The 14,443-nt window shown below is 44.0% G+C and overlaps 2 protein-coding genes across 6 annotated transcripts in view; one reads left to right on the forward strand and one right to left on the reverse strand.

Moving 5' to 3' along the window:
- Positions 1-155: 155 nt before the first annotated feature.
- Positions 156-12,038, reverse strand: LOC112263271 (N-alpha-acetyltransferase 35, NatC auxiliary subunit). 3 transcript variants are annotated; one of them, XM_024439357.2, is made up of 23 exons: positions 11,916-12,038; positions 7,364-7,492; positions 6,761-6,794; positions 6,491-6,605; positions 6,278-6,352; positions 6,022-6,189; positions 5,610-5,676; positions 5,451-5,494; positions 5,156-5,206; positions 4,584-4,667; positions 4,001-4,115; positions 3,684-3,862; positions 3,499-3,558; positions 3,302-3,408; positions 2,969-3,035; positions 2,581-2,679; positions 2,118-2,296; positions 1,893-2,038; positions 1,716-1,783; positions 1,446-1,586; positions 1,131-1,253; positions 968-1,045; positions 156-850 (listed from the first exon to the last, which is right to left on the reverse strand). In XM_024439357.2, exons 2-23 carry the CDS (start codon positions 7,482-7,484, stop codon positions 791-793), a joined length of 2,181 nt encoding a protein of 726 aa, XP_024295125.1. In that variant the 5' UTR covers positions 7,485-7,492; positions 11,916-12,038; the 3' UTR covers positions 156-790. The 3 variants fall into 3 exon arrangements, with proteins under 3 accessions (XP_024295125.1, XP_024295123.1, XP_024295124.1); XM_024439355.2 differs by having other exon boundaries at positions 6,491-6,608; XM_024439356.2 differs by lacking the exon at positions 11,916-12,038 and adding an exon at positions 8,576-8,716 and having other exon boundaries at positions 6,491-6,608.
- Positions 12,039-12,161: 123 nt separating this feature from the next.
- Positions 12,162-14,443, forward strand: part of LOC112263273 (cytosolic carboxypeptidase 1-like) — a 37,924-nt gene continuing 35,642 nt past the window's right edge. Inside the window, exons 1-2 of one of the 3 annotated variants that reach the window (XM_042330640.1) lie at positions 12,162-12,394; positions 13,507-13,570. In XM_042330640.1, coding sequence (XP_042186574.1) covers positions 13,539-13,570 — 32 coding nt within the window. In that variant the 5' untranslated portion in view covers positions 12,162-12,394; positions 13,507-13,538. The remainder of the gene's footprint in view (positions 12,395-13,506; positions 13,571-14,443) is intronic. The other 2 variants (XM_042330642.1, XM_042330641.1) reach the window with 2 other exon arrangements.

The following is a 14,443-nucleotide window of genomic DNA, read 5'->3' on the forward strand; positions in this document are numbered from 1 at the left end:
TTTATATAGCAGACTCATTCAAATGGAAATTATGGTTGAATATTTTTCACTTGTGGATAAGTTTTTAATTTTGTACAATGGACTTTTGTTGCCGTTAAATTGTTTCAATGTATTTGTTGCTTACTGAACATGCAATGAACACATTTTCTGAAATGTTAAATAATCACACGTTTTTATTGAGGAAGTGTATGACAGAGATTACAAAAAATAAATCAATTGTAAATCCATAGTCAAATTTGTTTTGGGAATTGTGGAGGATGTAGTTTTGTCCGTCCTCTGGGATGTCTGGTATTTGTAGAGGACTCTAGGGCCCAAAAGCCTGTTTTAGCAAGGGCAGTGCAACTGAGGACTTCCACCATTCTGAAGTAGTCAACTGGGTGAGACTTCCTATGGGTTAATGAAGGATCACATAATTCCATCCAGGTCATCAGGAGGGATCAGCCAATGAATTATACTAGTCAGAAAACATTCCATAACTGCAGGTGGCAGTAAATCTGGCTTTATACCCATTTAAACAACACACCATAGGTGGCAGTATGCAACCTTTAAGTTTGTTTACCAACTCATAGGAGTAGAAGAAAATAGACTACTTCAAAATGGAGATGGCCATGATTTCAGGTGCCATAATGGGACATATATAACAATGTTGCTGTCTCTGTCCTACCAGAGTGACAGAGTAACACAGACGAGAATATTGTTGAGTTGGTCTCCGTTTTGGGCTCACACGCCACACTTGGGTCAGGGAGGAGGGTACTGGGTTTGAGTTGTCATAGTAATGCAGGGCTTGGATTCAGATGATCCTGACCACAGGGAAGTACTTGTGAGCAGAGAAATCAAACTCTGGTAGTACCTACAGATGGGGAATACCATTTTCCTTATCACCAAACAACAATAATGCCCCAGAATTGTTTAAATTCCCCAAATACTTTGTTTACGTTTTGCTCAGTGCATTATGATGTGTTGTTACCTTTGTCTCCTTGTGCCCCCCGGCAAGTAGCTTCATGACCACAATGTTGGGTTTGGCAACTTTTAGGATCCGATTCACCTGCAACAATCAGCTAATTAAAAGAGGCAATTCAGACCCACAAACAGGAGGCACAATCTATTTTACTACTGCTGGGTTTGCTGACCTCTGGGTCAGGGGTGGGGACGTTCTCCAGGATGAGTTTGGCTTGCTGGAAGTGTTTGCTGGCCGCCATGTAGAGGTCAGCTGACTTGGGAGGAGGACTGTACTTCTTCAGATCGGACATCTCCTACAGCCGACACTCACGGAAAGAAGCAGGTCACGTTACAAATTATATATTTTTTTATACCTCCGCTATAACATGTAATTCCTGATATTCGTTGCAGCGTCTGCAATTATGTTGACCTGGAATGCCCCGCAGACACATGAAAATGCAAGCGCACAATCCTAGCTAGCGACGGTTGGTGACACACTACGTTACCTTGAACTGGATGTAATGGACTGGCGGTGGCGTGACCACGCTGTTGAAGGGGGCAAAGCGGTGCTCGTAGCGCACCTGCTCGCTGTCCAACTCAAACTGCGGCTTCCGCACCTTCCTGTCCATATCCAGGGCGATCATAGTCTGCACCAGAGACAGGAATTCAGTGTGTGTGTGTTTACGCTGTCTGGATAGAAAACGGGACTACAACTGAGCCAGGGCAGAGGACGCATAACATGTGTAGGACAAGTTTGTGTGTGTGCGCACACTTACCTTGTACATGCCAGCACACATGTTTTGGTAGGCTTGGCTCATGGTGATTTCTCTGCTGAGGGGGCGAGCTGCAGGCGCAAACACATTCTTATTGAGGTTAAGTTATGGATGGGGGTGGGCGGTGTACTCCCAGATGTATTCAGTGCAATGCAAATAAAAGTACGACTTGATCCTGACCCCCTTGGCCTTTCTTCTTCTTCTTGGTTTTCTTGCTGCTGCGCCCTTTCTGCTGCTCCTCCAGGAGGCGCTCCTCAGCCACCTGAGAGCTGTCCGCCCGACTCAGTGTGGACATGAGCCACGCGTACAGGAACTCTGACAGATACCTACACACACACACCTCTCTCAGTCAAGTGTACACATGGAACACGCCCTTTGGAACACACGTGGGCGCCCACTCCTCACCAGTAGATGTAGTAGTACTCGTGCATGCTGTAGAGTTCCAGCTCAAAGCCGCTGAGCAGGTACTGGATCATGATGCGCAGGTTGTGGTAGAGGATCCAGGTGCCCAGGCAGGCCAGGTGCTGTCTCTGGGGCTCCAGCTTCATCAGCAGGCTGTGCAGCGCCGCGTCCACCTTCTCTGCCTGCAGGGGGCGCCGCCGCATCAGTCCCATAAGTCAACCGCAGGAGAACAGCGACATGCAGTCAAGCGCGCGCTCACTCACACACACACACATTTTTAGATCACTCACGTCACTAAACAGCAACGCGTACGCAAACGGTGGCTCTCGCTCTCACACACACCCAGACACACACACACACACACCCACCCAGACACATACACAACCACCCAGACACACACACAACCACCCAGACACACACACAACCACCCAGACACATACACAACCACCCAGACACACACACACACCTCATCCTGCAGTGTGGCAAACTCCTCCAGGATGTGGCCTAGTTTGTCTCTCTGCCGAGCGCGGTTGTGTCCGTGGATTTGGATGAGACTGCAAAAGGGCTGCAGGGAAACCGAACAAGGTCGTTTCAGTCCATTGTTTGAAAAAAATAAGAAGTGTAAGCCTATAATAGCTTCAGAATATGTTTAAAACTATCACGTTGATAGTCAGAGCCACGGCTCCATCTATGAATTTTGAGTGGTTACATTTTCCCCCAGCTCCACCCCTCAACTTCATAGCTAACCAAGTGGCAGGGATGCCGTTCGGTCTGGGGGGGAAAAAACACACAAATGAAGGATTGTGGCATTAATATAGAGAAAAGAGGTCTTGGAACGCAGCCAGGTGACTTACCCTTGAGCAGTGTGTGACAAAGGAGTCAATGTAGTCCTTGGCCTGGTGGTTATTATGCAGGCAGCACCTACAGAGGCAACGCATGGATCAGTCAGGTCTAGAGATAGAGCTTGAACACAAACTCGTAGGCCCTGTTCGAATACCTCAGACATACATATCCTTCTTTCCTTTGTGGTGTTTTGATAGGTGAAAGCAACATTGCGACCATTTTAAACACCACTCCAACCAATTCAGATCTCTTATGACTTCAAGGAAGGTAGGAAGGATGCATTTCTAAAGCATTTGAAGGTTGGGGTTCATAGAAAGAAACGCTCCCAATCCTCAATGACTTACTTGGAGGAGAGCACCGGCGGGCTGACAAAGTACCTCAGAGCGTCTTTGATCAAGTCCTGCATTGGTTGGGTCCCAAACACTTTCTTATTATCTATCAGGAACGTTGTCTACAGACAGGGAGGGGATTCATCAGAACAGGACCAATCAGAGGAGAGAATTGTCCAGATGCACCAATCACGAGGGAGAATGTTGCTTACCTGCAGCAGAGACCTGGAGAGGACGCAAGGGGACTGCTCACTGAACTCGCAGAAAAAGTCCTGAAAGCAGAACGTTAAAACATTACTATAAACCTTTAGCACATGTTCTAACAGGCAGACCATTACAGAATTACTGTCAGAATGTAGTATTCTAATTATTATTGTAGTATTTACAGACGTAGTACCAGAATTCCATGTAGGTTAGTTGTGTTGATGACCTCGCACACGGTTTTGATGCGGTCGATGAGCTTGCTGAAGTAGTTGACCATCTCCTCCCTCTTGAGGATCTTGGCATAGCGGGGGAAGGTGGGGGGCAGCAGTCTCTGGTTCACCAGCGGTTCAAACCCCATCATGATCGGTTGATCTGGAATGGGGGGGTGTCAGAACTGTGAGTGGCTAAATTGCGGTCAGAGGTTCTCCAACGAGTGTAACATTGCCTCTTACGGTAGTGACGGACACATTGGGCCTAGGTGCCATAGTGGAGTGTGTGTGCGCGTGTTACCTCCTTTAGTAGTATCGTTCTGGTACTGAATGCCATGCTCGATACTAGAGTGGAGGGCTGGGAGGAGATCTGCTGCCTGCTGCATGAGTTTCTGGGCTTCGCTCACTGAGCTGGTCTGACAGAGCCAACATGACATCACACGCATCAGTCAACTAATTACACGCCCAATCAAAAATCAAATCAGCTTACCGGTATAAACATGATCCTCTTTCTTAGTGAAGCCGAGCTAAATGTGTGTTACCTCTTTCTTAGTGAAGCTAAGCTGAATGCGTGTGTTACCTATTTCTTAGTGAAGCTAAGCTAAATGCGTGTGTTACCTATTTCTTAGTGAAGCTAAGCTAAATGCGTGTGTTACCTCTTTCTTAGTGAAGCTAAGCTAAATGTGTGTGTTACCTCTTTCTTAGTGAAGCTAAGCTAAATGTGTGTGTTACCTCTTTCTTAGTGAAGCTAAGCTAAAGGTGTGTGTTACCTCTTTCTTAGTGAAGCTAAGCTAAAGGTGTGTGTTACCTCTTTCTTAGTGAAGCTAAGCTAAAGGTGTGTGTTACCTCTTTCTTAGTGAAGCTAAGCTAAATGTGTGTGTTACCTCTTTCTTAGTGAAGGCGATCAGCGCTGTCAGTAGAAGACGTGTAAACTTGATCCTACTGAAAAGTGCTATCCATTGCTGATGCTGAGAAAGGCATAGGAAAAGGTTAAGTCACACACGCGCACACACGCAATCGCAAAAACACACAATATATCTTTGTCGACCCTGGGGATACACAGATTTAGCTCTGTCGCACAATGTTCATTCCTTTTATTTTGAGAAGCGGCTGCAAATTCCAGGCTTGTCTCACTGAAAGGCTGCCTCACTCTTAGCTCTGGTGGACTGGGCATGGCAGAAGGCATGGGATATATGCCGAAGCCCAAATCAACCCCTAGACGCTACACTACACCCTATGCACGCTGAAATTATTTGATAGGTGTATAGATAAGGCTATAAGTTTCCCTCTGATAAACTAGGTGGGATTTTGACCATATTGCTTAGACCTATCAAAAGCCTCTTAGATCAACAGTACATAGGGCATGAGGGTTAGTGGTCGATTTAAAGCCATTAGACTGGAGAGACGATAAGGTGGACTGGTGGATATACCCATAGGGAGAGAGTGACAGTCTTACTTCCAACTCCACCCCTGGGTTCCGCTGCTCGCCCTGGCGACTGCGTGTGCTCTACCGGAGAGAAAGAGAGGGAATGAGAGGGAGAGGGAAAGGAGAGAGAGAGAGAGAGAGAGGAAGAGGAGATAACTTGTGATGGATGAGCTGTGCAGCTCTGTTGGTGGTACTGTACACACTTGCGGTCATTGAAAGTTAAGGATGAGCGATATTATTCAGTAACGCGTTTGGCCATTCTGCCAGTGTGTAGTCATGTTGTGTTGTCAGTTCACGGGAAGAAAGTAGTGTGAAAGTACTGTACCTTAACTCTCCTCTGTAACTCTTCCTCCACATCCTTTAGCATACCTGTTGGTAGAAGGTTCATTTGGTACACACACACACATTACGACATAAATATTGTAAACTGCCAATGCCATACAATGAACCACAACACTGACTAAGCCCGTCACATGAACATCACCTGTAACCCGTAAATCTGTCACATTGTTGGCCATCTTGAAGCCATACGTCATGGCCTGGAAATCCTCCTGGAGACAGAACACAGAACAGGATCGTGAATATTACAACAAGGCGTTGTTTCAGGTCAGAAGACGTAGGAGGGAACAGCGGGTTGCAAAACTCCTAGGAACTTTCAATAAATTCCCTTCTGATTCCAGGAAACCTCCAACCAGGATTTCTGGAAAACCAGGGAATTTATTGAAAGTTCCCGGGAATTTTGCAAGCCTAACTGTGTCCCATAGACAGGATTATAGGAGATAGAGAGACAGTGTGCGTTATCCTAGTCCCAGATCTGTTGGTGCCGTTTTACCAATTTTTATGGCCATTGGCGTGACTGTGTGTGTGCAAAAACCCAAAGGGATCAAGTGGCTTACCTCCTCGAACACTGCGGCTTTGTTGACTTTCTCGCGGGCGATGTCACACACCTTGAGGATGCCCAGAGCGAAGGCCTTGAGGGCCGGGTCCTCGATGAGGTCGGGGTTGTGGACGTACAGGCAGGTGAACACTGTCTGGGCTAGGGAGTGACCCTCCAGCCAGGTGATCTACACACACACACACACGTTTTGATTGGTAATTAATTATGCATCGTTTGCTGATTCAGTTTGGTATTGATAAGGCAATAAAACTGACCAAGCAGCAGAAACAGGTGTCCATGATCCCAATCAGCTCTGGAAGACTGAGGTCCCTCACTCTGATGGAACCATCCTAGAGACAAGACAGGAAGAGAGAGGATACAAAAGGGAGGGGGTTAGAGTCTTTTGTACTACAATGCACCTCACTAAAGGTTCAACATAACACCACCGTTTTCCTTTCACAGTGAAACTCTAGGAATCAGAGCCATACCTTGACTGCCTGTTCAAAGCTGAGGACTTTCCTGTTGACCTGGTTGCCAATCATCCCGGCGTCCATCTTGGGGTCCATCATCTCAATGGCAGACATAGCCTCAAACAGGCCAAACCTGCTGAAAAGCTTGCAATTAGAAAGACCTAAAGTGTGTGTGTTGTCTAGTGATAGATACCCAGTATTCATTAATGAGACAGACTGCAAGCAATTAAGTATTTCACTAATGGTTGATTAGAACAGTGTCTGAAACAAACAAACACTCATACTCACAATTTGTCATGGAGCAACTCCCCAAGGTTGAGCTCTGTAAATACAGAGAACAAATGCAAATGTACTCAGTCATCTGAACTATAGGGGTGAAAGCCAGAGCAGTATTTGTGTTACAGTAGTACAGTGTAACACCAGCCTGTACTGTCTGAAGAGGTACACAGGAACAAAGGGTGAATCTTAACTTCTATTTAAATAGAATTTTGAATTAGTCATGCATTGATGTCAGTGGGGTCAGCAGGGCATCTTAACCTGTGCCATCCAGCTTGCATTTCAGACTGGTGGCACCAAATTCCCACAGAGCTGAAAACACTGGGTATACATTCGGAATTGCTGTACTGTACAGGCCTTTATCTTACTGGTTGTGTGATTTACACCAATCTTTTGATGAGAAACCCAATTTACCAGGTATTTCAGAAGTCTAACAAACAAATGAGAGGGGCAAGTATCAAAAGTCCCCAAGAACTGACATCACTAGCACATCCTGAAATACGGTGTTAAAGCATGTAATACACACACACACACACACACACACACACACACACACACACACACACACACACACACACACACACACACACACACACACACACACACACCTTGTACCTTTGCATGCCTCTTTGAAGTCATGTGTAATGTCCACCCAGTTTGCATTGTTCCTCATCTTCTCTGGGACACCCAGTCCCCATCCCACATCATCATCCTCAACTGATGACTTCATCACCATGGTTAAAGCTGAAAGTAAACCCAGTAGATGTACATGACTCACTTCTCTTCTGACTTCAGTGTGGATGTTCAATAGGCCAGATAGCCAATTTCCTAGACCAGAGTGGAACTGTGTTCTAGTGACAGATACCCAGTGGAACTGTGTTCTAGTGACAGACACCCAGTGGAACTGTGTTCTAGTGACAGATACCCAGTGGAACTGTGTTCTAGTGACAGATACCCAGTGGAACTGTGTTCTAGTGACAGATACCCAGTGGAACTGTGTTCTAGTGACAGATACCCAGTGGAACTGTGTTCTAGTGACAGATACCCAGTGGAACTGTGTTCTAGTGACAGATACCCAGTGGAACTGTGTTCTAGTGACAGATACCCAGTGGAACTGTGTTCTAGTGACAGTGGAAGAGTGACAGATACCCAGTGGAACTGTGTTCTAGTGACAGATACCCAGTGGAACTGTGTTCTAGTGACAGATACCCAGTGGAACTGTGTTCTAGTGACAGATACCCAGTGGAACTGTGTTCTAGTGACAGATACCCAGTGGAACTGTGTTCTAGTGACAGATACCCAGTGGAACTGTGTTCTAGTGACAGATACCCAGTGGAACTGTGTAGTGACAGATACCCAGTGGAACTGTGTTAGTGACAGATACCCAGTGGAACTGTGTTCTAGTGACAGATACCCAGTGGAACTGTGTTCTAGTGACAGATACCCAGTGGAACTGTGTTCTAGTGACAGATACCCAGTGGAACTGTGTTCTAGTGACAGATACCCAGTGGAACTGTGTTCTAGTGACAGATACCCAGTGGAAGATACCCAGTGGAACTGTGTTCTAGTGACAGATACCCAGTGGAACTGTGTTCTAGTGACAGATACCCAGTGGAACTGTGTTCTAGTGACAGATACCCAGTGGAACTGTGTTCTAGTGACAGATACCCAGTGGAACTGTGTTCTAGTGACAGATACCCAGTGGAACTGTGTTCTAGTGACAGATACCCAGTGGAACTGTGTTCTAGTGACAGATACCCAGTGGAACTGTGTTCTAGTGACAGATACCCAGTGGAACTCTGGCCTAGCTGTATAAAATGTACTCACCTTGCAAGTTATCTGCCAGCCCGTGACTGTCCCTGTTTGGCGTCACGTTTCCCACAAACAAAGGTATATCCGTAATTGGCAGACGATTGTGATTGAAAACTCATCGTTTGTGTCGCTGAGCAGTGCCCAATGAAGAATTACATCCATCTGTTAGATGCAACCCCCCAAAAAAAATCAAAACACAAACTTGCACTACTGGCACCAGGCTGTCGCAGACAGGAAGTAGAATGGCGCGTGTGCGCGCAAAACAATGACATCCATGTTTGGTTTTGATAGCATTTAACAATTAGATTGTATTATTTCCTGGGCACTGCTCGGCAATGCAAACAACGCATTCGTTATCAGAACCGTCCACAGGTCACAGATATACCCTCTGATGTGGTAAAAGCGTTGTCAAACAGGCACAAACACAGGTAGGTAAATAAGTAGCACGGTCGGTTCTAGCTCTTGATCATGTCTCTCAGTTCCATAACATGACACATAAGTCACTGGATGAAGGAGTCTTCTGTAGGGGGGAGTTTTGTTAAGAGCCGCGACCCTCGGTCTGAACACTAACACTCATTGGTTTTGGAAGCATAAGGACCTTATCTTTCATAAAATGTTAAATTGATACACACCTTTTATAGGGTTAGTTCCCACACAGCCATATTTCCATATTACAACAATTGTTTACTGAAAAGACAGAGTGGACTACCTGTGCTATCTAAATCTCCAAACACTTGTGTGTAAACGGAAGACCAACGCCACAAACGTGTTGTCACAAAAAAAATACTGTCGGCTGCAACTGTGTTAAAACAGTGTGTATTTTCCATTTGTGAAATTATTTTGATGGGATATGAAAGTAGAGGATTTATGTTTCTAGAACACAGCCTCCAGAGCCAAGTCAGCCTTTAAACAAAACACGTAAGGTCCTTGGACTAAGGAATAACGTTAGGCTCCTTTAGTCCAGGATTGGGCTAGGTGGGTTCGTGTTAGACGGATATACATACTGTACAATCTCTGTTTAGAAACTGGCCTATATGCCAGAAAGCAAGGGAGTTATGACATACTGTAAATAGCGTAAGCATAGGCCTTATACCTGTGTCAAAGCAAATCTGAAGGCAACTACTAATGTATGACAGAGATATTTTGGGGATTGAGGCTGGTCTGAAACTTCAACTAATAGGCCTCGTAATTGAAGAGTAGGATGGTGTGTGAGAAATACAACACTTGTTAGGGTGTAATATCCACTTTACCAAACAGACAGGTCAAAGAAAGATCAGACTCCTTGAGGGATTAACATGCTGATGTGTAGAGTGTCTAAGCAGCTTGAGTTAATGCCTAAAATGGCCTTAATTGTGGGCGCTAGTGCAACGGAAACGTTCTGAGACAGTGATCCAAGTGTCTGTCACTAGGGTCCAAGGTGAGGGGACTCAGCAGGCAATCCTTTTTCAAGTCTATGCTGACTGTCAGGTTAACCAACAGATCCGACCCGCTTGCTTACAGCTGCACTAGGGTTGGACAGGCTTCCTGTGTAGAGTACGACACCATGGAGCTTGCGCGAGATATGGCTTGGACAACGTACCTCAGTCCAGGGATGAGAAATGAGTTGTACTCCGAATTGTCCCATTATCCCAACTGTTACACAGATGATTGAAAGACTGCTAGTTTTTCTGGAAAACTGTCCTTTTCGTCTCATGCTAGGTAGCAGAAGTCACACAGCCATTTTGAAATGGCAGTGTCAGCCAATTAGCTCCTTTGTTGATCAACGCAACTTGCCATTCCATAACGGTAGTGATGTTCCGGTTGATATCGGAGCTCCGAGGCACACGTCGAAATCATTAAGCAGTCTGCTGATGTATGTTTCACTTTATCAGAATAACGTCATCATTTATGTACAAAGCTTTGTTTGATCACATGCTTTTTCAAAACGTGTTGCAAAATGCGAGATCCCACTGATTTGGCTGTGGTTCCAGTGCTTTCTTCGATTCCAAGCTACTTTCAAGTGTAGACCTCTACTGGACACTGTACTTACAAATATAGTATAGGATTTTGTACAGAAAGTTTCAACTGACCAGTAGCTTCGTAGGTAGAGTAGGGAACAATCGACCATTCAGGGACGTGAGGTTATGAGGTCGAATCCCTTTGAAGGCACACTATTTTGATTGTTTTATGTGAAACCAACTGTGAACTCAGATTTTTTTTTACTCCAACTGGGAAAATTTGTTTTCAACAGTCATCCAACTCGGAATTCCAAGTTGGGAACTCTGGCCTCTTTCTAGAGCTCCGACTTTACGACCAGAAGATCACTGACGACATGATACGACCTCGTTTTTTTTCCTGAGTTTCCAGTTGTCTTGAAAGCACCATCAATGGAGAGGGATGATATGCTACTAGCCTCATTCCATGAATATGCATAGCAATCTCGAGACAACTCTGGAATGTCACGTGTCATACTTATATCCATATATGTGTAACAACATAAGCATTAGAAACGTTGATCAAATAAACCTCACGTAGCAAATAAGCCATACATTTTTGTTGTTGACCAAATTCGACACTCTTATTGACCGCCATACAAAAACTCATTGCTTGGTGGGTGAAAAAAACACTACCTGCTGGAAGGAGACAGATTTCCCCCCCAAGTTGGGCCTCTCTCTTCCTCTCCAAGTTTACTTAAAAACTAGCAGTCATTCAATCTTCTCGGTGTAACAGTAGGGATAATGGGACAATTCAGAGTACAACACATTTCTCATTCCTGGATTGAGGTACTTTTCCCGAGCCATATCTCCTGCCTGCTCAGTGGTCATTATCTACGCACAGGAAGCCTGTCTGACAATAGTCGCGCAGCTGTAAGCAAGCGGGTCGGATCTGCTGGCTAACTATCGGGTCTATGATGGTTTCATTCGATAAAATAACTAGCTAATCGCAATTTGTAATGAAACACCGAGTTTGCTGTCTTTTCACGAGCTAGTCATTGTTAGAAGCTAATAGCTATGATAAATATATATAAACCCCGCCTATTTCTACAAATAATATTCTTAATGTGATTTTAAACCTTAACCACACTGCTATCCTTGTGCCTAACTTTAAATTAAACCCCAAAATCACATATTTTTGTTTCATTTCATTTTTACGATGAAGCCAATTTTACTTTATGACTGTGGTAACTAGTGGAATCCATAAACCAGACAAGCGGGCTAATAATGTCGTTGACGCTAACTAGCTAGCTTGGACTCTGTATCAACAAAAATGTTTAATCATGCATATCACACAATTAAAAGATAATATATATTACGTAATTGCATGAAACATATTGCCAATTTTAACAATATTTGGCGTGATCTTTGATCATACATACCTTCGCTAACTGCTAGCGTTACTAGCTAGTTGTCCGAGGCTCGGGAAGAAGAAGCACAAATATGACGCTAAGCGTTACATTGCACGTTGGGACATGAAGTCCCACAACATAGCTATGCAAATCCTTGGAGGGTCTTTCTGGGTCAGTAGGTGCTGGTTTCAGGTCAGTTTTTTATTTTTTTATTTCCTGGTTTAGGTCAGTGGGGGGGGTTTGCCCTATATGTTATTGCTACATTATGTCTGATCTTTGATCCGCGTTTACAGTATGCGTTCATTCTGAGATGGTCGGTCGCATATTTTCGCGTCACATCTCAAAACTAAATTTGCATTCTCGCGTTATTCATGGTTCCTGGCAGTTCTTCTTGACAGTTCTCCAACCCAGTAGGGGGTTTGTACATCGGGTCATCGTTTCAGGCAACACACTTACATCTAGGGATTGCCTCGTCCTAATGGGACAACACTAACTTTCCATATACCTAGGTTCGTAAAATGTTTATTTTTGAATATTTTTTTCAGCATATTAGTGCACGTCTCTGACATTATTTCCAAATAGCTAGTTAAGTTAGCAGGAACGCTAGCTAGCTACGCTAACGTTAGCTAGGAAACCGAATGGACATTGAGCAGGTGCAGTGGGGGCTGTGATGTCCTTATTACCCGCCAGCCAGTTATTTCGTAAACCAGTCGGTCACTGCTAGTTAGCTAGCTAGCCGTTGTGCTAACTCTGGTGATATTGTTGTCAATGAAGATCTGAATAAGTGCATTTTGCAACAACACATTTGGCAGATAGCCAGTATGCCAGATGACGTTTAACGTTAGCTACATTGATTAGGCCCGTCTACAGCAGTTGGGGGCATTTAGCTATTCACACGTTGATGTGAACGTTAGCTAGCTGAAAATAGCTAGCTGAACGTTAGCTAGCTGAAGATGCTTGCTGCAAAGGCAAATAACTGACAACAGGGCAGACCAGCCCAGGTCGACTGAGTGAAGAACAGGATTCTCTCGGTTTCTCATTTCAGTCCCCTTGGCTAACAACAACTGTCTGTACATGTAGGTTCACTAGTTACATCTTTGTTGAATTTTTAAAATTTTAATTATGGCCTACAATTTTATATCCAGGAATGATGCTTACAGTATAGGCTACACACTGTTTTAAATAATCAATGACATAATGAATGGTAATAACTCATTAATGACCCAGGTCAAATGTCTACATACATTTGTCTAATCTCTTTACTAGTTTTTTTCTCCTATTGGCTTGCAATGCTTTTGGTCTGATTTCCTTAGCTAAGTAGCTTAATGACATAGTCGCAGCTCTTTCGTTTCCTGACACTGGAGCCCGTTAATTCTACTGGACACCCTTTTGTTTTGGTTAAACAAGTTGAGCTTGATAGACAGCATGACCGGCCCTATTTTGTTACATTGGATTTATCAATACGGGTTGTTCGTACCATCTCTCCACATGTTGCTGATCTCATCTTGCCACAGGATCTAATAGAAATTATAGACTGGGATTTACAGGGGTGAACATCACAGTCCAGACAGGGAAGGACAACTGTGTTGCATTGCTGATTCTTGCTTTTCTTTATTTGCAGTTGATGTGAAATGTTGACGTGTGTGAGAAAAAATGAATAAGCCCAAAATGACCACTGAGAAAGGGTGAGTAACCATTGTCTCGGACACACACACAGTTCTTTCTTTCTGCCAGATTACTGTCTCTCATACACTGCCCCTTGCCCTCATATTATACACTGTAGTTTGCTCAATGTCTTGTGACACTGTAAGATCAGTCTAAGGACAGCACAACCACAGGTCATTAAACCAGCCAGGGCCAGTCATGGTGCCATTGTGACCCTAGCTATTTTAGGTTCCTCTGTAAAACATTCACTGCTGGGGTCAATAACTGTTTGGGGCCTGTAATAACTAGCCTTTTGTTCTTTTAGCATTAGTCTTGCATAGTGTTTGAAGGTGATTCTAACATGTATTGACTCAGGGGAGTGAATACTTATGTAAATGACATATTTCTGTATTTTATTTTCAATAAATTAGCAAACATTTCTTAAGACATGTTTTCACTTTGCCATTATGGGTCGTTGTGTGTAGATGGGTGAGAAATAAATATATTTAATCCATTTTGAATTCAGGCAGTAACACAAACAAATGTGTAATAAGGGAATGACTCATTCCTGAAGGCAATGTACAGTATGTGAGATTTCAGTATTTCATTTTCAATAAATTAGCAAACATATTTTTAAAGCATTTTTCATTTTGTCATTACCCGGTATTGTGTGTAGATGCGTGGGGGAAAAAGTCAATTGAATCCATTTAGAATTCAGGCTGTAACACAACAACATGTGGAATAAGTCTAGGGGTATGAATACTTTCTGAAGGCACTGTATGTGTGTGGAAAACATTTCATCACAAGTAAGACATTTAACTTTAGTATAGTCCATGTGTAACTCCACTCACTACTTGTAGCTGTATAGTCCGTTGGTTTTCTTGGTCTTGGTTAGCTTAATTTTCCGGTCAGTA

This window comes from Oncorhynchus tshawytscha, linkage group LG12, assembly GCF_018296145.1.
Source record: "Oncorhynchus tshawytscha isolate Ot180627B linkage group LG12, Otsh_v2.0, whole genome shotgun sequence".
NCBI lineage: Eukaryota > Metazoa > Chordata > Actinopteri > Salmoniformes > Salmonidae > Oncorhynchus > Oncorhynchus tshawytscha.

Excerpts from the sequence above, each read along its gene's own strand:
- LOC112263271 (XM_024439355.2), bottom strand. The coding sequence starts at position 7,484 with ATGGTGATGAAGTCATCAGTTGAGGATGATGATGTGGGATGGGGACTG. Across the intron at positions 2,297-2,580 it reads TTGCCACACTGCAGGATGAG|GCAGAGAAGGTGGACGCGGC; the intron begins GTGTGTGTGTGT and ends CGCCCCCTGCAG. Across the intron at positions 851-967 it reads GGGGGCACAAGGAGACAAAG|GTACTACCAGAGTTTGATTT; the intron begins GTAACAACACAT and ends CCCCATCTGTAG.